At 38.9% G+C, this 25,640-nt stretch overlaps 1 protein-coding gene across 2 annotated transcripts in view; it reads left to right on the forward strand.

Annotated features, from left to right (window-relative positions):
* LOC134655722 (protein doublesex-like) overlaps positions 1–25,640 on the forward strand; it is a 261,764-nt gene that overhangs the window by 182,152 nt on the left and 53,972 nt on the right. The window contains exon 6 of one of the 2 annotated variants that reach the window (XR_010097456.1): positions 14,646–14,771. Coding sequence is in view for 1 of the 2 variants with exons in the window: in XM_063511185.1 (XP_063367255.1) it covers positions 14,646–14,818 (173 nt within the window). In the remaining variant the exon portion in view is untranslated. Of the gene's footprint in view, positions 1–14,645; positions 14,840–25,640 lie in introns of those variants that run through there. The other variant, XM_063511185.1, reaches the window with a different exon arrangement.

Consider the following 25,640-nt stretch of genomic DNA (forward strand, 5'->3'; position numbering starts at 1 on the left):
TTGATGTATAAATTCATTATGTTCCACTCCACATGACTTAAAACGGTTTTAAGATACTGTATCCATAGTATAAATTACATTCGATAGTGTGACGTGACGTACGCGTTTGAGTTAAGTGTCATTTTGTTGTATGGGATTTTGAGTTTCCAAAACGTACTGCTTGGCGCGCTGTCCAAAATCCCATACAAAAATAGATATAACGCAAACGCGAATGATCGTCAGACTATCGAATGAAATGTACACTAGGGATTCTGAGCCCTTTTTAAGGGCCCCACTGATGATCAGATATCGGCTTGTCAGTTGTTCGGAACTGTCAAACTTTTGTTCTAAGTGTGGGCCCCTTTACTGTCGAGCAGATGTCATGTCATGTCACTGTCATGTCGCTATTTGTCAGCTGTTAACGATGAACTTATTTACAAACTACATGATGGAAAATACACGGGGAATCAAGTTAGAGTCGAACCAAGAAAAGTCTACAAGGATTTCGATAGCACACGCAGTGCAAGTGTTATTTATACGTCATAATTTCATAGAATTTTGACGTTTAAAATAACACTTACACTGCGTGTGTGTATTAAAAGTCGTTGCAGACTTTTCTTGGTCTAACTTTTCCTGGCTCGTACCAATGAGTATTCCGGAACTTATGTACGAAATATCATTTATATACCACTAGCTTTTCGGTGAAGGAAAACATCGTGAGGAAACCTGCATACATCTGCGAAGAAAGTCAAAGGTGTATGTGAAGTCCCCAATCCGCATTGGGCTAGCGTGGGGACTATAGCCCAAGCCCTCTCGCGCATGAGAGGAGGCCTGTGCCCAGCAGTGGGACGTATATAGGCTGAATTATATTATTATTTTAAATATACATAGCAGGCGCATTGCAAGCTATAAATATGTATATAGAAATTTAGTTTTGTAGGGTACTGTGTAATACTTGCTAGTGCAAAAAGGTCTATATTTTTACATACTATGACTACATTTGTATACGATTACTGGTCAAGGTTGATCGATACTGTATTTAATATCTAATGGTTAACCAATAGGTAATCCGTCGCGTGATAGTAGGTTGTAAATCTATAATTAATTGATTGGAAACTGCACGCATTTTGCATAATATCGTAACCAAAGAAGAGTTAATTATGAAGACTGGTAGCCCTGCTCCGCTTTTGGTGGCACTCTAGATTGTTTAGACTTTTATTATTGATTTTATAATTTTTAAATTGTTTGTTTCACTTTCATAAGAATATGCGCTCGTATACGGATCCGCTTAAGAGGAAAGTATTAAAAAAATCCTTATGGTCATATTGGGTTAATCAACTTTTTCTTGTCACACGTTGCTATGATTACGGTCTCCTAAGTCACTCTTAAAATTCTAGGTTAGTCTAGTTTTTCGTATTTAAATGAACCAAACTTGCATTTTATGGTAGTTATAAGACCTTTCTATAATGGGACATCTACTGAGCATGTTAGTAGAACATGGTACAGCAGTTCTTCTAACAATCTATGCTACTATTGTCTCCTCGCTGATGGGACAGAATAACGAAAGAAATAGTTGATTGACCCAATTCATAAATGCCCTACAAACCTCAATTAGCTAATAAGGAATAATAGCTGATTAATAATGAATCCGTTGTTTTCATCTAAAATCTATTTTTTTATTCGGTAGACTGAAATGACAGTTAATAGTATGAAATGACATTTCATGTTCATACTATTAACTGTCATTTCAGTCTACCGAATAAAAAAATAGACTTTAGCATTTTGACTTATGTACAGTCAGCAGCCGAAGTTGCTAAGCGGGCGAGGTGTTCAAAATTACCTTAACACGCTCTTGTTCTCTTAACAATAAAGTCGCCTCAAGATAATTTTGAACAACTCGCCCGCTTAGCAACTTCTGCTGCTGACTGTACCTACGATAAATCAACTAATTTAGACTTGTAAAGTGTCATGAGTACGGGAAATTTGCGTCTAACCTTTTCTGTCAATGAAATATGTAGTATACATAGATTATAAAAAAATAGTTTAAAAAGAAATTAGAAATTAGGCGTCGGGCATAATTTTACAGACTTAAAAAAACAAGATTCGTCTTATCTATGGTTAGTATGTCGTATGTCAGTAATTGACAGCTTATTCGCACGCAAGTTATGTATTTATAACACATTATGGAGACGTTAATGAGTCCAATCAAATTAAAGGCCAGGGGTTGCCAAACTTTTTTGCAACTCCATATATTCTAATTATTTTGCGACTCGCCTGTAAAATCAACAAAGTGAGCATTACGGGACATCGGCACAGTTTGGGCACCCCTGTTAATAAATAAGCTTTAACTTTGAATGTCTCTAATTGACCTACAACAAAGAAGCAATAGACGTCATCCAGTTATTAAATTCAACAATTCAAACACGCAGGGTGAATAATAAAGGCACGAAACGAATGATTGCAAGCATGAATACATTAATAGGAAAGCCGTAGTACAGTTGGCATCAAATAGATAGTGACGTGACGGCGAAAGTGGCCAAATATATTCTGGCACACTCAGTTTGTCAGTAGAAAAAGGCGGTTAATTAAAAAAAAAGCGGCCAAGTGCGAGTCGGACTCGCCCATGAAGGGTTCCGTATTTAGGCGATTTATGACGTATAAAAAAAAACTACTTACTAGATCTCGTTCAAACCAATTTTCGGTGGAAGTTTACATGGTAATGTACATCATATATTTTTTTTAGTTTTATCATTCTCTTATTTTAGAAGTTACAGGGGGGGGGGACACACATTTTACCACTTTGGAAGTGTCTCTCGCGCAAACTATTCAGTTTAGAAAAAAGTGATATTAGAAACCTCAATATCATTTTTAAAGACCTATCCATAGATACCCCACACGTATGGGTTTGATGAAAAAAAAATTTTTGAGTTTCAGTTCGAAGTATGGGGAACCCCAAAAATTTATTGTTTTTTTTTCTATTTTTGTGTGAAAATCTTAATGCGGTTTACAGAATACATCTACTTACCAAGTTTCAACAGTATAGTTCTTATAGTTTCGGAGAAAAGTGGCTGTGACATACGGACGGACAGACAGACGGACAGACGGACAGACAGACAGACAGACAGACAGACATGACGAATCTATAAGGGTTCCGTTTTTTGCCATTTGGCTACGGAACCCTAAAAATGTAAGCGCGAAGGGTTGTCCCTCCATTGAAAATTTGAATTTCGCGACTTTTTCTACTGACATACTCGGTGTGCCAGATTACATATCGTAACATACCTTTGTTAACATAGAAATAAAGATGCACACACCAGCATCCGCACTTTTATCTTCATCTAGAAGTTCTAAGTAATTTAGAAACAAAATTAAACTAAATAGAACCTGTAAACGCTAAACGCACTATAAATAAACTAAAAGTTCCTTGAAATCAAAGTCGGTTAAAAAGATAGGGAACCCCTGCCTTGAGGTACGCAGCATTCATTTCATTGTTGCGCATAAGGAATGCAATGATAATTGGTGATAAACTAGTCGCAATGGCGGCTCTTCTGAAGGAAACTGATTCGCCCATTATAAAGTATAATAAAGTAAGTATATATGTACTTAATGATGAAATGGTCTTTATTGTCAGGCAACTAATAGGCCCACAGACACTTAAAACAAACATACAAATACTCTCACTAATTTACCACAAGTTAATAGCCATAGTAAACCGTAGTTGTACTAAAACAAGGCTGATTTTTGGTTACCTAATTATTTTTTTGTAACTAATAACTAATATAACAGCCCAGGGGCCCATTTCTCGAACGATATTAGACTAATATTATTACGAACTGTCAAATCGTATATGTTGCCATGACAACACACTAATAATATTAGACTAATATCGTTCGAGAAATAGGCCCCAGGGGCCCGCTTCTCAAAAGCTTGTAACTTGTAATCCCAGAAATCTGTGCTTGTAATACAAGTGAAAGTCCCTTTCTAACACAAGCTGTCAAAAAGTGATTATAGGCTTGTATTACAAGTTACAAGATTTTGAGAAACGGGCCCCAGGTACACATTTCGTAGACATTTTTAATTTATAATTTTGCTTCCACCAGTTTGGCACTGACATAAACGCTATCGAGAACGTAACTTACTTTCTATAGTTTCTATGCATCTCTCTCGTACTCGCATATTAATAATAATAATAATAATAATAATAAGTTCTTTATTTACAGGTAAAAACCCATTTCAAAAATTAAGTACAGTGTAAAAATACAAAAATACAGAAAATAAAATAATAAAAATGTTAAAAACACTTAAGAAAAAATACCTAAAATTAATAATAATTAGGCAGTCACGGTCAGGATCGTCACTTCCTGTTCCTCTCACGGTGCACGGATATCCAGTATTTGTATATAGGATTGTCCAGATACACGGACAGCTCACGGAGAATACTGTTGTCAGATGATCTTAGGCGACTCCAAAAGGAAGCGACGCGGGAGCGAATAATAGCAAAAAAGTCAGGGACCTCGGCCTCAGCAAACATGGTCGACGCGCTGCAGTATCTTGGTAGCTTCATTAGAATGCGGTATGCGTCATTATACTGCACTCTAATTTTATTCATCGCACGTCTTGTGAATCTGCTCCAGAGCTGACATGTATAGAAGCATAAACAATATGCCCTAGACAATGTCACCTTCACTTCATCACTGCAACGCACGAATCTACGCGCAAGCATGTTGCACCGCATGGCCAAGGCCCTGCGCTCCCGCTCGATGTCTTCATCATCAAGCAGATCCTCCGCGAGCAAATGTCCTAGGTACCTGAACCCTTTCACTCTTTCCACTTGTGCTCCATCCAAATACACTGGCGGGACATTCGTCGGACCTCTCCCTGACTTAAATACCATCATTTTTGTCTTTAGTACGTTATATTTTAGACCATGGCTATGAGCATATTGCTCACATACCGTCAGAAGTCTTCGTAGGCCCCTGATTGATGGGCTGAGAAGCACCATGTCATCGGCATAGCTAAAATTATTTGTACATGTAGTGCCTATATGGCAGCCCACTCTGGTTCCTCTCAGCTCAACAATCAGGTCATTCACGTATAGACTGAAGAGGTCCGGCGAAGTCAGGCCTCCTTGGCGTACTCCACACTCTAATATATATTCATTAGAGGTTGTGTCGCCCCACCTTACACAGTTTGATTGGTTCCCGTACCAGTACCTCAACAGATTCACGATTTTTGGAGACACATTAGATTTAGCAAGTTTTTTCCATAGCAACTTCAAGTTAACTAGGTCAAAAGCTCTACTAAGGTCTAGAAAACAGACATATACTGATGTTTCCCGCGCCACATAGTAGTTAACCGTGCTTTTAAGACTGAAAATCGCAGAATCTGTTGAGAGGCCGGGACGAAAACCAAACTGGGCATCATCTACACACATATTGCGCTGCAATTCTGGGTGTATTAACCTTTCAAGTATTTTACCTAGAATTGTACCTAAGGAAATCGGTCTGTAATTTTTGATACTTGAAAGATCACCCGTTCTATTTTTTGGCACAGGAACTACCACGGTCTTTACAAGCTTCTCGGGTAGATACCCAAAGTCAAGACATTGATTATACAAAGTAGCTAATAAACCAAACACTCTATCGCCAGCGTAAAGTACATGCTCCACACTCAGCTCATCAAAACCCGGAGACTTACCTCGCTTCATTTGTCTGACGACCTTGGCTACATCATCAGCCGTGATGTTACTGCGTTCTGCGGTTTGTGAACGTGGACACTGCGACAGAGGTTCGACGGGCAAGTAAGACGCAGCACTGGCAGGGAGTGGCTTGACACTGAAGTGATGTGAGAACAACTCGGCAATATCCTTTGCATCATGTACGCCTTCGATACTGACTGGAACACTAGTTTTAGGATTAAGTTTTTTTGTATCCTTCCAGAACTTGACAAAGTTCTTGTCAGCACGATGGGTGGCTAGTATGTTCATTCGTATAGTGTCCTCGTTGTTCTGACACCACTTCAGTTTGTTTTTAAAAACCTTTCGACTATGGATCATTTGATCAAAGGTTTCCCCACTAGAGGGTCTGCCACTAGTGTCCCAACAACTGAAGCACTGCTTGGCCCTCTCGTGACTTTCTCTCACGTGGTAGTTCCAGCCCAAGACCTTTTTAGCTGGTTTCCGTGCAACGTGACAGGCATTTGAACTTGATGCAGCTGCTTTTTGCAGCGAAGATACAATCTTGTCATAAAAAATATCAGTTAGGTACCGGTGTTTCATGCATAAAACTTGCTGACAATCATCACAGTCGTTACTGCGACTATTAAACTTAATTAGTCTTAACCTAGTATCACAGTGCTTAGTGTACTTATTAATATGATTTAAGTCTCTTGTGCCCCATCGGACTCCATTGAGCACATTTAGTCTACTGTCTACTTCCTTCTTATTGGTGATCACACTCATCTCACACACTACCGACACCGGTTAGTGCGAGCGATATATAGAAAGTAAATTACGTGGACGCTAGCGTATATATGTCAGTTTTTACACTGTCATTACTGTCAGTGACTCATGCTTTCAGTTGCGCCAGCACGTTAGGACCAGTACCCGTGGTCGTAACGTACGTGTAATAGGTTTCGCTCCCATACGAAACTGTCATTCTATGGAACTTGCTAAAGCTATGCAAACACCCCATGCACACATGCAGTCGTCTGTAAAGTGTGCCTTATAAATAAAATAAAATAAAATAAATAAAATAAAACAAACCGCCATATTAAAATTGTCTCTGAATGTCAATTTACTAGTGACTTTTGTTTACATAGGTAGCAAGTTCCATAGAATGGCTATGTGCTATGTGGTGACCTCTGTTGTCTTATGTGCTCCGTCTAGAAGTTGAGGTGGCCTGTAGGCGTCACCGATGATAACGATGAGATACACCAGAACTCGTACAGCTTAAAATACTACGGCTAACGTCAAGAACAGAAACTACAATGTGTTGAAACAGAGCGTATTCGATAAGTGCGCGTTGGTCCTTATCTTCTCAATATTTAGCTCTTATCTACGCAGTAAGTGCCCTGACTCAAGTACCCACTTCGCCGTAATAGTTGTATCATGATGATGATATGATGATAGAAGTAAATTCTAATGTTATTGACTGTACGGTGCCAACACTTGAAGACAGGAAAGCTTATGACGTAGGTTGTTGTAGATTATTTTGCAACAGATTTCGATAATATTTAGTGCAGGAAAGATAAAGAGTTCCCACAAAACAAAGAAGTAATAGAAGCGAAACGTACGTGTATAGCGTGTGGCAGCATTAAGTTTAGCTAAACTCACTTTCACTACAGGCTACTGTCAGTCGTGTGTCAGTTCAGTATGGCGCTTATGAGATGTCAGATGTGAAAACGATTCCAGTTAAAATTACAAATAATTACAAATATGCCGTGCTGCTCCATTTTGGAGTGTAAAAACACTAGCGGGACAAAAAATATTAGACATGGAGGCATTTCATATCATCGGTAAGTATTATTTCATGTAATATTTCAATATTTTTACATTTTCGGTTTCCGCAAGGATTTTTGGATTGTTTAGTACAAAAATCAAATTTATGTAAATGAGATAAGGTTGATATCTACTTAGCGTAAAAGTCATGTACGGGTGCGCTATTCGGCCACAGTGCGAGGACCATATCAAAAATGTTATCGATGTCGATGTTTGTATAAATACACAGTTCGTTTTGTTTATGTTCATACATGTTCTTAGTAATTTATTTTTGTTTTTCATCTAGATGATCATATCGAAAAAGTCGTCGCTTATGCACATTTTATATTATGTACAAAATATGTTCTTACTTATTTATTGCTATTCAATGGATCATTTGATTTAAAGTTTTTCTTATAGTATTGTACCCAACTAGTAACTACCCAGGATGCATATTTGTCAATATTCTCTATCAAATACGAGTAGGTAAGGTGTCAGTTTTAAGCTGTCACATAATTTTACTGCCGGGTATTTGCCCTATTAAAGCCCGCTCCACACTCTTGCACAAATCTTAAAGCGGTCTTCACATTGGATGCGAGTACGCACCATGCTCCGGTAAAAACGTGCATAGCGCTATCTCGCTCGTACATCAGAGCAGCATTCGTATCCGCATTAGTGTGTTATCACACTGCGTCTAAGTGAAAAAATCATACAGAACGGCCACGCACCGCCCCGCCCCGACTCGCATTACCTCGCCCCGCGACTGGCCGCAACATGAATCTGGCGGACTTCGCGTCCTCTCAGTAAAGCGACTTACCCACACATGCACATTGACGCGTGTACAGACGTGCCGCGCACACATAAACGCAAATCATTTTTGATGTATGGCGTGTCCGCCCTGTGGCTAAGGATTAACAGTTTTTATTATATACTTGCTTACAGTTATATTCGTAGTTGGTGGCTTGATTACTTTCAATACGAGCATTTTTTTATTAAAAAGTAAGTAGGTACCTAGCCTAATCTTCGCCAGAAAATATAGTATACATATGTATAAAAACTGAGTAGTTTACGTGTACTTACACTAATTATCAATAAGCGTTTATCGATATCTCTCGGATATGCTATCTTCGGATAAAAAATGTATGTTTACATAATCAACGTTTGTAATTCCTACATATTTATCTTAAAAACAATAAATCAGTGGGTATAGGTACAAAAACTTGTCAAGTGATAACCCCGTGCCGACACTCACAGCTCGGTCATAAAACTGCGGCGCGCAAAGGAGATTCACGGTTCGTGCGCGGTTATAAGTTTAAATTTTGCTTGCAGGCGGCGATATAGGTGTATTTTTATACCTAAACCTGACTTTTGTGAAGGAGTGAATTTTCTGTACGGTAGTACTATTAGTTATTCTGTGGTATTAGTCAGCGGATAAAACCGGTTATTTTGCAGTAGTAAACTCTATGGTACGGGCAATAGGGCCGAAGTTATATGCCCGTCCGTTCTTATACCACCAGGCAAAAAAATAATGCTGTCAATTTATTTTGTTTCCTATATTTAAACAGTTATTAAACGCTTACTATGACGTCTATAAAGATAATAAAATTCAATCATATAGAGAATTTTATTATTATCAATTCTGTACTTGAATCATGTCCGTACCCTATCCACAAGCTGAGAAAAAAAAAATCCAACATCATCTCAACCCACCTAAAAACGTCCGAAACTTACCCGAACTCACCTTAATCCCTTTCGAAATAAGAAAATATGGCCAATTTTTGTGACAGCGTGTTGGCGACATAGGTTCCCATACTAATCCAGGCACATGCCGTTTCCCCTTAGAGCGCGGCGCGCTCATTCTTTCTTCCGCAAGAGTTCCCTATTTTGTACAATACTTGTTTATACCGGGTTACGGGTGTGGCTTGTAATACGAGCAAAAAATTAAACTGTAAAGTTAAATTTTTTGCTCGTATTACAGGCCACACCCGGTATAAGAGCACTTTCACCGTATGTCCCAAAAAACTCCCTCTAAGTTACGAAAACGTATGGTATTTTCGAAAGAACGCAGCTTTAAACTTTAAACTACATCAAGAGAATTTTCTCACATAACCATGTTTGTAAGTCGCCGTGATTGATGAACGAGCGGTTGTAATTAAGAGTTTAAATTCATTGAGTGTATCTTTTACGAGATTCAGCCTTAAAAACGTAATCGACGCCATTACGCGCGCAGGCGATCTCCGAGTTCCCACGCTGTCAATCGGGGATTGACAGGCGCTATTTGTCGCACGTCGCCATTTTTTCGGTTAACAGTAGTTATAAATTTATTAAACTAACGTAAATTATAGGTCTACCGTGTGCGGTGATTTCCAGTAAAAGGTAGCTGAGTTGGGACTAGTTTATTATGTTACATTTTTACTTAATATAACACAACTCAGCTTCATGTAACCAAGCCTTTAACCGGCCCGCAGCTTATCATAATAAATTCTTACCAACTGCCTCAGTTAAACGGCATATCGATACAATAATAACGTCATACAGCGAATTATTAATGTGGTCCAAATTAGAAAATAGAAACCCAGTTAGGGTATTTTCCTCTAATACATATAAAAATAGCCATACATTTGACGTGCCTCACGTGCCCCTCCCCCGCTAAACTCGGCAGACTGTTATGTGCAGAAAATCACAGGCAAGGCGTCTCAAGTTATTAAATGCTCTAAGGCAGCCTTCTCAAAGTGTGCTCCGCGCTAGGGCTCCGTACAGCCTCTGTGGGGGATCCGCAAGAAAAAGCAAAAACAAATCCATAACCAGCTCTCCTATATTTCCGGTCCACAGTTAATTTGTCGAACGGATTTTTTTTATTTGGGGTTCTATCAAAAGTTTGAGGACCGCTGCTCTAAGGATACGAACCATTGAAATATACGTTTCAAAATGGAACCTTCTCGTCCGTTCTGTGCTCTGTATTTCACTACAATTATTGTGCAACAATAAAAAAAAACAGGATTCACAACAATTAAGCCTGCTTTATTAGTTTGTTTACGAGTTCCCTTTATCCACATATAAGGCGGCCAGAGCGGCCGAGATACATTTTTTGTATGTTGGCCATTTTCATGACCAATTTACGTCTTTAGCTCATAATTTACTGTGTCCGCTTTTTGCCTATCCTCTTAAGGCCCAAGGCCCTACATACAGTACATATTCAGTTCGGTGGAATTGAAATCATATTTAATTGGAACAGAGTTGCTGTTGCTTTGCTTCGTTTAGTTTTGAAACAACGCAAAATCAGCTCTATTTCTTACATTATGGGTTCAAATTTCAGTGGCAAATTTTGGGTTTTTCGTTTCATGGCTGGGCCGCTGGGCCTTAGGACACAGAATAAATAATAGTACTAAGTACAGAAGACTCACTCTCTAACAAAACGCGCCTGTTACGATCAGCACAGATATGGCCGCTAGGTGGCGACAGCGCCACGCGCGGCTTATGGCTTTCCCTAAAATTGGGGCCGAACGAATGTACTTTTAGCTACCTGTAGCAAAGCGACGAAATCGCGGAGTGAGACACGCCTGCTTAGGAGGCTATCACACTGATGTGTGAAGGGGGCAGCACTATTGCACACCGGAGCAATGTGCAGACCGCAGTAAGCTCGGTTACCGAGGCTTGCCTATTTGACATAATCTTCCAATGAGGATGGCACGACATTAGCTACATAGGTAGGCAAGTAAGGTAGGTAATCGTTTGAGTATTTATGTGCGTGTGTCATTTCTGTATACGTATTCATGTGGTCTAATTATGTCAACTTGGTAAAAGAAAAAGTTATATTTTTCTTGAGGGCGGTGTTGCCCATAGCGGCCATAGCCAGTAAAAGGGTAGGAAATGAACGCGAAGAGTAAGTAATTGAAAAAAGTGATCAGGTCAGGTATATTATACAGGATGGTCTAAAACTAGACGTCCAAAAAAATTTGGCTGTTTCATACATTTTGGCTGGTCCATTTTCTATGGAATCGTAAATTTTTTTTTCGCGATTGCGGGGTTGGTCCCATAGTAAAAGTTGCTCAGTATAATCCCAAAACCTCCCTGGCAACGGGAATGCAGTTATTTTTTAGCCACTCTGTATGGGAACCCCGGAATTTCATAACAAAAGTTAAAAGTTTAAAAAATCGTAACTCGAAAACTACGAAAAATCGGCTAACATACATGGGGTATATTCTGATAGCCCACGACGTGAGGAATCTAAAAAAAATTTTTGGACGTCAAGGTTTGGAGTCCAAATTTTTTCCAAACTTTGGACCACCCTGTATAGATATTATAGATAACATACCTACAGTGTCATCTGATAAATATACTTAATATTATAAAAGGCCTAAATCCTTGTATGTCTTATAAACTCACGGGCATATACATCCCGGTCATTTGATAGGAGTGCGTTTGATTGGTTTTACCTAATGCGAGTATAATGTAAACGTACTGGTGCTCGACGCGGTACCAGTACATGTCATCTTGAAACTTAAGTCATTGTCAATAGAGGTGACAGCAGGGTGTCATCTATTGGGCATTAGCATGTCGAGCACTACTACGTTTACCTTACAGTGATTTTTCACTCAATTGAAGTTTTTACGTAAATAATGATGGGCTGTTGACGCAACCAGCACGGTCTCTTATCAGCTAATATGTTGAACCACTCAGTGCTTTTCTGGCCACCCTTGATGGCGATGGCGTTCCGCCAATGGTACAGTCGAGTTCACAAACATCTTTACAACACGCCTCTAATGCTGGCTACACACGTAACGATAAATCGTAGCGATTAAACTGTGCAGTCCGATTTGCGCAGTTTTATCTGCCGTGTGTATGACAAATCGTTGTCGATTATCGTTGATCGGTGGCAGTTGCAAATTATATTAGAAAAACCGTTGTCGATGCGTTTACACAGTTTTATCGTTGCGTGTGGATGGCGATCGGTCATTTCGGCAGCACTTCACGTAGCTTGCTTGTGTGCGCACGTTCGTTCCTATGAAAAATGTAATGAAAAATATAAAAATGAATCCATATTTCTCTTGGTCACGGCATCACGCGTGAACGGCTGGACCAATTTCGCTAATTCTTTTTGTTTTAAAATTGGTCAAGCAGATCTTGTCAGTAGAAAAAGGCGGCAAATTTGAAAAATGTAGGCGCGAAGGGACTTCGTCTCATAGAAAATTTGAATTTCGCGCCTTTTTCTACTGACAAGATTTGCTTGACTGTCTATATGTTAGTTATTGTCAGGAGAAGTTTCTTATGACAGAAAAAAAATAAGAAAGTTGCGCAGAACATTAGAAAATTTAAGAAAACTTAACTACCATATTAACTTTGATGACATGGATAACATGTTTCTTGCGTGAGCTTCTGCGGAGAACTGACGATCGATGCCGATATCGGAGGCGTGTGGAGGCACTTAGGAACGTTCGATTTATCTGCACAGTCGGACTGCACAGTTTAATCGCTACGATAGGTGTGTAGCCGGCATAAGACATAACTATTGTGTAAATATATATTTTTTGGAACGTGGCGATGCGATGGCGACTGTACCTCGAGAAAACCTCGACATAGCTCATTCAACAGCCAGTGTTTGTGGGACAACCATGTCATAGTACATTACGATACAAGTGCGAAAAATAGGAAATTCGCAACGAGTGGCGATAAATTAGAACACGACCAAAGGGAGTGTTTTAAATTGACACGAGTTGCGAATTACCTATTCGTACAACGTTTTACAGTACATAATGGCCCTAATAATAAGTAGACTAATTATCGGGTGGTATTGTAGTACCATATGTACTGTAAATATCATAACCACATCACAATGGCAGCTGAATGGCACATTAATGCATTTGCGATTAATATTTTATCACTGATCTGCAATGCGACTGCAAATTGCTACTAATTGTGTTACTATAATTAATGAGATTAGCTATTATTGTGGCGATGCGAATGTTATGTTAAGCTTAGATAAATTATTTATTTTGTTAAAAGTTATATGTAGATGTAGTAACCTAAACTTACGTTGTGATATGCTATGTAAGATCAGGTTATTTAAAATTTCTGGAACAATACATTTCACCACGAAGTTTATAAAGATACTGATCGAGCGTAAAAACCGATTATTAAAGTGGTAACACACTACGCACCGCACCGCGACCTTGGTGCGTCGCACCCATAAGTGAGAGCGAGAAACAGGTCGCAGTGCGTTGCGATAGTGTGTTACCACTATTATCGCTGTCGATATCCCATTTCCACCATTAGCAGCGAAATGTTCATTCGGTCGTGACGCTCCAAACACCAGTAATATCGTAAATCGTAATACCCCACTACGAATAAGTCGTAATAGCAATAAGTAATAGCCATTACAAAGCTCGTTCAATTGTTTACCGTAAACTGAGAAATAATCCAAATTCAAACTGATTTACCAACACTTTTGCGCGACAGGGAAAAGTAGTCGAGTTAACAAAGATTTTTTTATTTTATTTAATTTAATTGATTTACATTTACATTGTAAATGTAAATCATTTAGGATGTTTAAATTTAAAATGAAAATGTTTCTATTAGATAAAATTAAATTAAAGTTACCACCATAAGCAATAAGATGTACTGTTACCAATTAATTAGACGTTTTTTAGTTTATTATTAGTTTTAATGATTATGTTTTTTTATTATTTATTTATTATTTAATTGAACTTCTGAAATAAATAATTATTTTCCATTAATTAGGCAATTAGCTAAGTTTACCCATCTATGTTTTAAGGGAGTTCCCTCTGCCAACAAACTGTCCTGCAGTTTGGCAGAAGAAAAATATATGTATGTTAGGGTTTAGTAAACTGGGTTTAGTAAAAAAAACTAAACTTTAGTTCATCTGAATAAACGATTTAAATAAATAAATAAATAAATATTATAGGACATTATTACACAAATTGACTAAGCCTCACGGTAAGCTCAAGAAAGCTTGTGTTGTGGATACTCAGACAACGATATATACTTGGTCAACCAAATTTTGACAGTAAAAAAAAGTCGCGAAATTTAAATTTTCTATGGGACGATATCCCTTCGCGCCTACATTTTTCAAATTTGCCGCCTTTTTCTACTGTCAAGATCTGGTTGACCAAGTATATATAATATTTATTATTATTTATTATTTTACTTAAACCTAACTTTCTAATTCCAGCCTCCTGGGTGGTGCACCAGTGGCGGTTGTACGAGCGCTCGCTGTGCTCGCTGCTGGAGCTACAAGCGCGCAAGGAGTCGTTTTGCTGCTCGCCGCGCTACGTGCTGTCGCGCGAGTACGCGCCGCACCTGCCCGTGCCGCTCATGCGCTCGCCGCCGCCCGCGCACTTGTAGCCCCACACCGCGCCGCGACAGGTATGTGCACATATTAAAATGGTATAAAATCGCGGCAAGCGTATATTTGATCGGTTTGGTTTGTTCGCCGCTCGCCGCGTCACCGGTCGCGTCCGGCCTAAGGCCGTGGTGAGCGTTGTGTTCGATGCGGCTTGCAGAATAGCGTCAAGCGTCAAAGTAACCATCTGTACACCCTAGAACGGTGTCGACAAACTGCGGCTCGCGCGCCGCATGCGGATCTTTCCTCTCACTTAACAGATTAAGACTTGGGGTTCCTAAACTACTAATAAAAACAACATTTGTGGCTCTTTCAGTTTTCTAAAACGGTTAATTTCTACTACAGTTGGCTCTAAAAGTTTGCCGACCCCTTGCCAATTAGGGGGCAATTGTTTATCAGCAAAAACCAACCGAAAAGTATAAATGTATCAAAATGACAGATGCTGACCAAATGAAAGCCTTTAGTACCTACTTTCTGCAAATATAGTTGTTTAGCTTAAAATAAGGTAAGCTAGCAAATATTGTATACCTCAGGCGTTTCTTTCCGTAAGCGTTTCGAAAAACAGTTTCTCATGCAAAAACGAACAGTTTCTTGCTAGAACAAGAAACGGTTATTATAAAAATGACAAGGAGGCAACATAAAACGAGTATCTCACTAACGCGACGCAACGGTGTCGCAAATAGGGTTTGCACGACGGATCCGAAATGTATGGGAAGACCCGCGGATCTGGATCCAGATCCGGATAATTTCATACATTTCAGATCCGGATTGCAAACCCTAGTCGCAAATCTCAATGCATGAGTGCAAAATAAAATTCCGAAAAGAAAAAACTTATCAGGAACGTTTCATTACTTAAACGCTGTTTCGTTTCGTTAGGCGACCTTGCTTCGCGTGTCCCTGTGAAAATCAGTTATTTTCGAACTTACTTCAAAACAGAGGGGCTACCGCGAAAACCGAATATCGCAAATTGCGGGGATCTTTCTCTTTTACTCCAATGAAGGCGTGATTAGAGTGACAGAGAAAAATACCCGCAATTTGTGAAATTCTGTTTTCGCGGTAGCTCAGTTTCATGATTCAAAATAACAGTTTCGTTTCACTGAAAACTCGAAACGACCCAGTTGGCGTATGGCCCGCCTTATGAATGCAGAATACACATGTAGGTACTATAAATCGACTAATTTTGCTATAAACAGACTTATCGGTTAAGGCCCTTTCCTTACTTATATATGCAGTATGTAATATTTCTCATCCGGGGCGGGCGGGGCAATTATCCAAGTCGGGAAGGACCAGCTAATCATCGGTAATTAGGTAACGGTTGACTGCGGCACATAATAACTCAATAAGTAATAGTAATTCATACACAACGGATACGTTTCACCCCGGCCCGGATGGAATCCCATCCCCCGGTGTATGGAGGGTAGACGTAAGGAGAAAACTCTCTTATAGGAGAATTGCAAAAATATCTAGCTGTCAGCTATAAACAAGGCCCAAGATATATACACTTGTAAGTTTTACTTACGTAAGTAGGGACACAGCTATACTACAGAATGAGATGAATCTCATTCTAACAAATAGCTTTGTCCCTACTTGCGTAAGTAAAACTTACAAGTGTATCTCGGGCCTAACAGTTGCAAATCTCTCCAGAGTGGAGTGAACTTAGCCGTTATTGACTGAAGTGCGCTGTCAATGATTTGAATTTTTTTATCAATTAGTCTAGGTATTGCGGCGCCACCTATATTTATAGTTTTTTGACGGACACTTTTTCATACATAGATATTGTTCACCTTACCTCTACAAAATGCACACGCAAATGACATCATTAAGATATCATTAAACTTTATTGCATACAAACTTAATATACCTGTAAATAAAACATAATTAAATAACTAACCTATATAACTTAAAAACTAAATCTAAAATAAAAACAAATAAAACGCGATATCATTAAACTTTATTGCATACAAACTTAATATACATGTAAATAAAACATAACTAAATAACTAACCTATATAACTTAAAAACTAAATCTAAAAACAAATAAAACGAATTTTAAAATAAATACATAAAATCTATTCCCATGCGGCATGGTGCTGTAGATGCAGGCAGCATCTCCTCGCTGTATGATGTCAAAACGTACGGAATTGACCGCCCTGTTTTGTGTTAAACTATAGCGACACGCCCCAGCTTCGCACGGGTTAACAAATTATGCATAAACCTTCCTCAAGAATCACTCAATCGATAGGAGAAAACCGCATGAAAATCCGTTCAGTAGTTTTAGAGTTTATCGCGAACATACAAACACACAGACAGACGCGGCGGGGGATTTTGTTTTATATAGTGAGGGTGTTATGTGAAATGACCTTTTTTTGCTTGATTAAAGCATGAAACTTGGCACAGTTGTTCCTTATATCAAAATAAGCCGATTAAGATCGGTAGCCCGAGGGAACCCCCCACTAGAGCCCGAGAGGGGGGGGGGACAAGTAGCGCCCCGCCCGGCTTCATTCTAAAAATTCTAACAGGCCCCGTTTAGCTAATAGGTCATATTTGGTATCAATTTCGGATAAATCAATAACGTAGAATTCATTTCTGGTATAAAAAATTGCAATTTGTTGAAAGAAAAAATAAAAAAACACAAAAAAAACTAATTTTTCAAGTGTAATTTTTGTTTTTTAAGTATTGTCAAAATTAAACTGCCCGGTTTTTCTACATACAAAAAATATGACAATAAAGCCTATTTAATGCGGATTTTAAAAATACAACTTTTACTAACCTTTATTAAAAGGAAATTGCATAAAAAAAACTTATATCGTCTCGCGCCGGTGAATATCTTTTTACCGACATCGGCATCGATATAGACAACATCCGAAGTGCACACTCTGGAGACCGATTAAATGTATTGTTTATTGTTGTAGATCCTATTATAAAGATAGAAAGGCGTACAATTCTTTTTAATGTGTGGTTCAGTGAAAAAGGGACCTTGAGAAAAATTATCACAGCCTCGTGTTTGTATAGAAGCATACTCGTATTTAGTTAGTGCCAACCACTCCATAGACTCCATGGTCCCTGTTCTCAAACCTGTCGAATCCCACGATATGACGTCACCATAAGCGTTCTGGCTCATATATGAGCCGTGGGAGCTGACAGATTAATAAGAAGTAAACTGTAAGTATTCTTTAATATACTTGCTTATTACATTATACCACACTTTAATTTTGCGTCTTGTGTATTAATACAGTTCCTTCCCGCGACACATGAATGGGTACACATTTCGTCATTCACGTATGTATGTCAGTTTTAACCATATTCTGGCCACAGCAGGGTTGTCAGAACAGTATGGAAACAGTCGTCTGCTCCTTGCTTTCATTCCCAAGAAGACGGACTGAGCAAGTTTAAAGAGGAACTAAAGTCTGACCCCAAACATAATTCTATCCTGATAAGGCTGCTTCTATTTCATTAGTCGATTCATGTAAAGAATTATTTCGGGCATTTTTTAATTATTTAGTAACGGCTTTATCTGTAAGTATCAGTTTACTTTACAAGGTTATTTCACCTATCATCATATAAAGGTATAATAAAGTTTTGGCGAATGCTATTTATTTACTGCTATTGCTCCATCCTGTAGGAGCTTGAATCCTTGTATCGGCCAGGCTAAAAAGGGTCCATGCTTAGATCTCACTTTTATACACCTTATATTAAATGGGGAACCCGGGTTCAAATTCTAGGCATTTATTTGTCTGTTTATCGTGAATACTTGTTCCTGAATTACCTATGGATGTTTTGAGTGTATGTATCAAATATGTATGATATATATCATGTAGTACCCACATCACAAGTCATATTGAGCTTACAGTATTACAAGGTAGATCGAGAGAATGCTTGGAATACGAGTACGACTCCTGGTTTTTCAGGGCCCGATAGAAATAAATTAGAGTTTAATTTACCATGACGGTAAGCTTCACTTATAACCACTGATCTTTTAGTGAAACTCATTTCTTTACCACTAGGTAAATCATTTTGAGACACTGTGTTGACAAAACTTCGAAGAATTAAAAGTCCTTATTTATGCCATCGCGAAATTGTGTAGAGAAACATGTCACAAGTAATGTTCCTCGTGAGATTCCGAATACTCCAAGAACCATGAAAAGTCCGATTCATTTAATATGATGGCCCTAGTTGCAGATGCTGTAAAACTGTCATTGCAACTATTCAACTATTGCAAGGTATTGATACGCACAGTAGACACGAACGTAGTCATAGCAGCTAGACTAGATTCATGCGTACGAATATTTCCCCAACTACAGGAATTGTGGGCTCACGTTGACACAGTGGAAAACATAATTATATCACATGACACACCATTGCATCCAAGTCAGGGAATTTTATTTTAAGCTAATAAAATTATCTATTCTATAAGCTAAGTAAACTATCTTTTATTTACCCTAAAAGAGCGGAAGTCTTACCTCCTGTTTCGAGCATTCAGTGGAAAGGGGAGAAAAAGTGAATTCGAAGCCTGGAATCTGTTCAGAGTTCAACCAAGCCACTACAAGGATTCCAGCTCTTACAAGATGGAGCAATAGCAGTGGCTAAAAGCTTTCCCCTAAAATACTAAAATGTTATTATATGATCGGTAATAAGTGCAATATTGAAGAAGGCAAGTTACACCGGGATATTGAAATGAAGAGTTGTATAATGTTATACCTGTTCTATGAGATAAATTCCATAATGTATACCTACTTCTAACAAAAGGGAGCCATATAAATGCCCTATTACGCGCAGTGTACCGAGGGGTTGATGTTTAGGTTCAGACGTTAGCTCGTCGTCAAACTTGCTCAGTCCGTCAGACTTCTTGGGAATGGAAGCAAGAAGCAGACGACGGGTTCCACACTGGTCTGACACCTGCATTGGCCAGAATATAGTTGAAACTGACCAGAAGTAAATGCAAACCGGAATAAAAAACGCGATGCAACTACATACTAATGATGAAATGTACGCATTTTTGTGTCTGGGGAAGGAACTGAGCGCCTACCGCGAACCACGTTCGACGTGTTGCCTCTCTGTCGCACTTGTAAATTCGTACGTAAGTGTGACAGGGAGGTAACACGTCGAACGTGGTTCGCGGTAGGCCCTCTGTATTACGACACAAGACGCAAAATTAAAGTGTGGTAGGGTAATTCGCCAGTAACTGGCCACTTTTAGTAACTGGCCACCCAAAACCAAAAATTCATTTTAGGCCAGCCAGTGGCCAGTTATTGAAAGCTGGCCAGTTATTGGAACCTTATACTAAAATGAATTCTGTTTATAGGTGAATAGAATTCATTTTTAGTTTAGAGCGGCCAGTTACTGGCAAATTACTCTATAATGTAATAAGTAAGTAGATTAAATATAATACTTACAGTTTACTTCTTATTCATTGAGAACAGGGACCATGGAGTCCATGGAGTGGTTGGAGTTAACTATGCTTCTATACAAAAGAGAGGCTCTGTGATAAATTTTTCCAAGGTCCCTTTTTTCACTGAACGACACATTTTTTTTCTAATCAAATATTATGTACGCATTTCTATCTTTAATATATGATCTACAATAATAAACAACACATTTAGTCGGTCTCCAGAGTGTGTACTTCGGATGTTGTCTATATCGATGCCTATGTCGGTAAAAATATTCACCGGCGCGAGACGATATAAGTTTTTTTTATGCAATTTCCTTTTAATAAAGGTTAGTAAAAGTTATATTTTTAAAATCTGCATTAAATAGGCTTTATTGTCATATTTTTTGTATGTAGAAAAACCAGGCAGTTTAATTTTGACAATAAATAAAAAACAAAAATTACACTTGAAAAATTAGATTTTTTGTGTTTTTTTATTTTTTTTTTCAACAAATTGCATTTTTTTATATCAGAAATGAATTCTACGTTATTGATTTATCCGAAATTGATACCAAATATGACCTATTAGCTAAACGGGGCCTGTTAGAATTTTTAGAATGAAGCCGGGCGGGGCGCTACTTGACCCCCCCCCTCTCGGGCTCTAGTGGGGGGTTCCTTCGGGCTACCGATCTTAATCGGCTTATTTTGATATAAGGAACAACTGTGCCAAGTTTCATGCTTTAATCAAGCAAAAAAAGGTTCGACCTTTTTTTGTTACTTAAAACCTTAACTATATAAGGTTAATAAGGGTTAAAAGGCTGATATTATAAGACACCACAGTACAAGAACAGTAGTGAATCTTCATATAAATGTACCGCTGCCGGCTTGAATGTGTGCGTGCGCGCCGGGCGCCGTGTACGCACGCGCTGCCACGCACACATTCGCATAATATACGGGGGAATACGGTGGCGGCAGTGTGGGCCGTACCGCGACTGTGATCGCGCGCATTCGAGTACGCTCGCATTTACCTGCTCTTACCGGCCTTAATTTATACCTCATTTATGAATTGATAGAACATTTCATTATATTATATAAATAGAAACCTAGTGCTACTCATAATACGCAAATAATATTTAACTAAAAATAAAAGTGACGACCCTAAGCGTCAACGCAAGAGTAGGTAAATAACTTGCCGAGCGGCCTTAGATTCACTACTGTTCTTAGTATACTGTGAAGACACTGTTCGTCACATAATGCGCCAATAACTTTGTTCTAAAATGTCCACAAGCAGAAGTGTTTAATTTAACGCCTTTTTAACGAGGGTCTCAGGCGGCCACAACAGCTGATGGCTTATAAAGCCACTATAAGACCACTACTGAACATATTGGAACGACGCCATTCCCTTTAAATTGTGTTTCTTACGATTTAGAAGTTATTTGCGGGTGATTTTTTTGTATGGGGTCTTAAGGGGCCCACTGATTAACAGTCCCCCGGACGGTATCGGCCTGTCAGTTGTTCGGAACTGTCAACTTTTTGTTCTAACTGACAGGCCGATACCGTCCGGCGGATTGTTAATCAGTGGGCCCCTTTAGGGCGTCCGCTAGCTGGCGCGGTTGCACGGAGCGGGTGAGTGGGTTAATGAAAAATTATATGAGCAACGCTAACTGACGCGGACGCGTGCGGCGGATTTTACCTTCCTTGACACCCTCGCGCGTGCGCTCGCTCCGTGCCCCCGCGCCATCTAGCGGACGCCCGATGACTTCAGGCCACGCAACCACTGGCTGATAAAGCCACTGTACGATTTGGTAATTGCAAATAGTATGCTCTAGCTGAGTCTAGACTAGAGGGGCAGATAAGGACATTTCGATTTTCGCGGTAGACCCCCAGGCTGCCAACGCGCGCAGCAGAAGGTTTGGTGTCCGTCGCCTACAGGTGCAATAGAGAATGCTTACTTATTTTATTTATTTACTAGCGACCCGCCCCGGCTTCGCACGGGTTAAAAAATTATACATAAACCTTCCTCTTGAATCACTCTATCTATTAAAAACCGCATCAAAATCCGTTGCGTAGTTTTAAAGATCTAAGCATACATAGGGACAGACAGCGGGAAGCAACTTTATTTTATACTACGTAGTGATATGGGTTATTTGGGTAACACGATGGAATCAAATACAATTTAAATTTTCTTGTACAATTTATTTGCAATTCATTTTTGTTTCGTGTTTAATTATGCGTTGTTGCGTGTCTTATTGTCCTTTAACGGTACATCATTGCCTAGCCAAGGTGACAATCGCTTGCGCTACCACAACGAAACGCTTTGTCTCTCTATGACTCCTCCATATTAGTGCACAGTGTAACAGTGACAGGAGCGTAAGCAACTGGTATGTTAGACAATTATAATAAGGCGAGCAAAAGCTTAACGGCCATTAATGGAATACCTAACTGTTGTCGGCTAAATTTATTACCTACCTTCCTCATTACTAACACATCAGTTATCTTCTATCACAGGGCGGACACGCCATACATCAAAAATCGTTTGCGTTTATATGTGTGCACGGCACGTCTGTACACGCGTCATTGTGTATGTGTGGGTAAGTCGCTTTACTGAGAGCACGCCAAGTCCGCCAGATTCATGTCGCAGGGCGAGCACGGGGCGAAGTAATGCGAATCGGGGCGGGGCGGTGCGCGGCCGTTCTGTATGATAATACATACTATTACTTATTCTGTGCAATTCTCAAAAAGTTTGTACATTTCGATCACATGTTAGATTTCTCTAAAAATTGGTATGCTGGTAAAGTACATAAAGCTGAACAACTTCCACCACATTTCCCAAAATGTCCCAGAAAGTTTCTAAGAAACATTCCTTTTTTGTTACCAAATCTGTAAGGAAATCGGGTAACAAAAAAGGAATGTTTCTAAGAAACTTTCTGGGGCATTTTGGGAAATGTGGTGGAAGTTGTTCAGCTTCATGTTTTTTACCAGCATAGGTACCAATTTTTATAGAAATCTAACTTCTAAGATGTGATCGAAATGTATAAACTTTTTGAGAATTGCTCTTCTATGGTCCTGGAGGCCTATTCAGATAAAGTAAGAACGCTAAGCAAGAAGATTTCGTACGTTGATTCGTCTATTCCTGTTAGGAATAGGTCCTCAATTTAGTAATATAATAATATCTTGTTATCAAACTGTTGACTGTCGGGTGTGTCGGCTGTCAACAGTGTAATTTTTTCAACCAAAAGTCACTATTCAATAGTAATTTCTTGTCATGGATAAGAACAGTAAGCTATCAATAGTGATATCATCAAAAAATGTCACTATTGATAGCGGACAAATCGTTTCCAATAACCGTTTCATAACAAGATTATAAAATTGGAATCGTCCTCCTGCCCTATAGCGCGCCGGTGTCAATATTCTATTCTGAGCTATTACAAGCTTTAAGTATGTATGTTAATTTGTTAGTGTGGGTCAAATCTTGGAAGTTAAATTTGACCCACTTCCCGATCTCCGATTGAGCTGAAATTGTGCATACAATTATGTAAATCGGATGACAGTGCAATATGACGACATGGAGCAAATCTGATGATGGAGACAGGAGGTTAAATTGCCATGGGAACTCTGTGATAAAACAACGCAAACTAATTGTGTTTAGGGTTGTTAGAATTGTCTCGATGAGTATTAATCTTGCCTGTGTAAAGAAAAGTACAGACAGCGATAAAAGCTTGTACCTTGTAAAATAAGTATTTACACTTATTTTTAGTCTTTTTTTCCTTTAATTAATTTTGAAATAGGTACTTAAGTTGTGGAAACTTTTCGACAACATTTTGACGTTTTAAGCTACATTATGACACTTGTCTTCTTCAAACGTGACCAAGCCTTGCAGTGCCCGAAGCCGGATTCGAACCGCCGTCATTTTGATTTCACGGTTCGCGCCATAACCTCTAGGCCACCCGGCCATGGCGATGTTTATTGTCACGAATAGAAAATTAAAAAAGTTCAGAGGTACTGAAACGTGTTAAGGTGCAATAGGTTCACTCACTTCAGCCAGCAGAGTTATGACTTATGAAAAAAACCGGCCAAATGCGAGTCGGACTCGCACACGGAGGGTTCCGCACCATCAACAAAAAATAGAGAAAAAAAATCGTGTTTATTGTATGGGAACCCCCCTTAAATATTTATTTTATTTATAGCTGGTACTTATAGCTCAGGTTTATACCTAATTTAAGTATCAGCGAAAGATCTTGGACAGAGAATACTATGTAACATATCTTAAGAAATTATGTATGTGATTGTGATGTAACCTTTTGAACTTAATAAACTTTATCTTATCTTATCATATTTTATTTTTAGTATTTGTTGTTATAGCGGCAACAGAGATAAATCATTTGTGAAAATTTCAACTGTCTAGCTATCGCGGTTCATGAGATACAGCCTGGTGACAGACGGACGGACGGACGGACGGACGGACGGACAGCGAAGTCTCAGGTATGGAACCCTAAAAAATCGTCGTCGTCTACATTTTGACTCGGGCATTTTGCTTTTGTATGTCCGGATGTTCTCCTCTACAGGTCACAATTCTCAACTGATTCTTGTGAAATTTTGTGACCAGATCCTATGAGTAAATACAATTTTTTTGTCGATCCCGTTTTTGGAAATTTACAAAAATGGAGGAGTTGTGATACCTCGCGCTTAAACAAATAGTCGTATCGATATCATAAGAGTATTTTCTTTTTGAGACATATTTACATAGTAAATGGCAAAAAATGCAGAAAAATTGTATTGCTGGTTTAGGCGGTATTTAGATATTTAGTTTATACTCGAGAATGAGTAGCCGAATTTCGTCAGCTTAGCTAAGAACTATCATGGCGCATTTTGTAAACAATCGCTTTTTTTGTTTGCAGACAGAAAGTCTGGGTTCGATCCCCAGTAAGAAACAACTTTTTGTATTTTTTTTTCACTTAAACTTCGTATTTTTTTTAATAAATTAAAATCTTTGTGTTGTTGATGCTGTGAAACCGCTGTGTGGTGCTGTCATCGTGCACGGTCCCAATAAGCTATGCTCGCGAGGTCTACAAGTCTACAGCTCACAGAGCCACTAGTTTTAGATCATTATTATCGCCTGGATTGGATCGAAATCGCTAACGATTTGACGAGTAAATATGAAAAACTCAAGAAAAGTAAGTTCAGAAAAAGTTTTTCTAGATTTTTGTAAGACTAGAAAGAAGTAAAGCTCGGCACTAGGCAAGACTCGATATTTGCGTAATATGTATAGTCTGTCAAACCGGATATGTCAGTAGTAATGTAAAACACAGTAAAGTATGATATGCCTAGGAAACGAATAGAAGGCAGCAATGTAGGTACCTAAAGTGTCATTCAATAGAACTTGCTAACTATGTAAACAAACCGCCATACTAAAATTGACACTGAATGTCAAATTACTAGTAAGTTTTGTTTACATAGTT

Source organism: Cydia amplana, chromosome 17 (assembly GCF_948474715.1).
Source record: "Cydia amplana chromosome 17, ilCydAmpl1.1, whole genome shotgun sequence".
Taxonomy (NCBI): Eukaryota; Metazoa; Arthropoda; class Insecta; order Lepidoptera; family Tortricidae; genus Cydia; species Cydia amplana.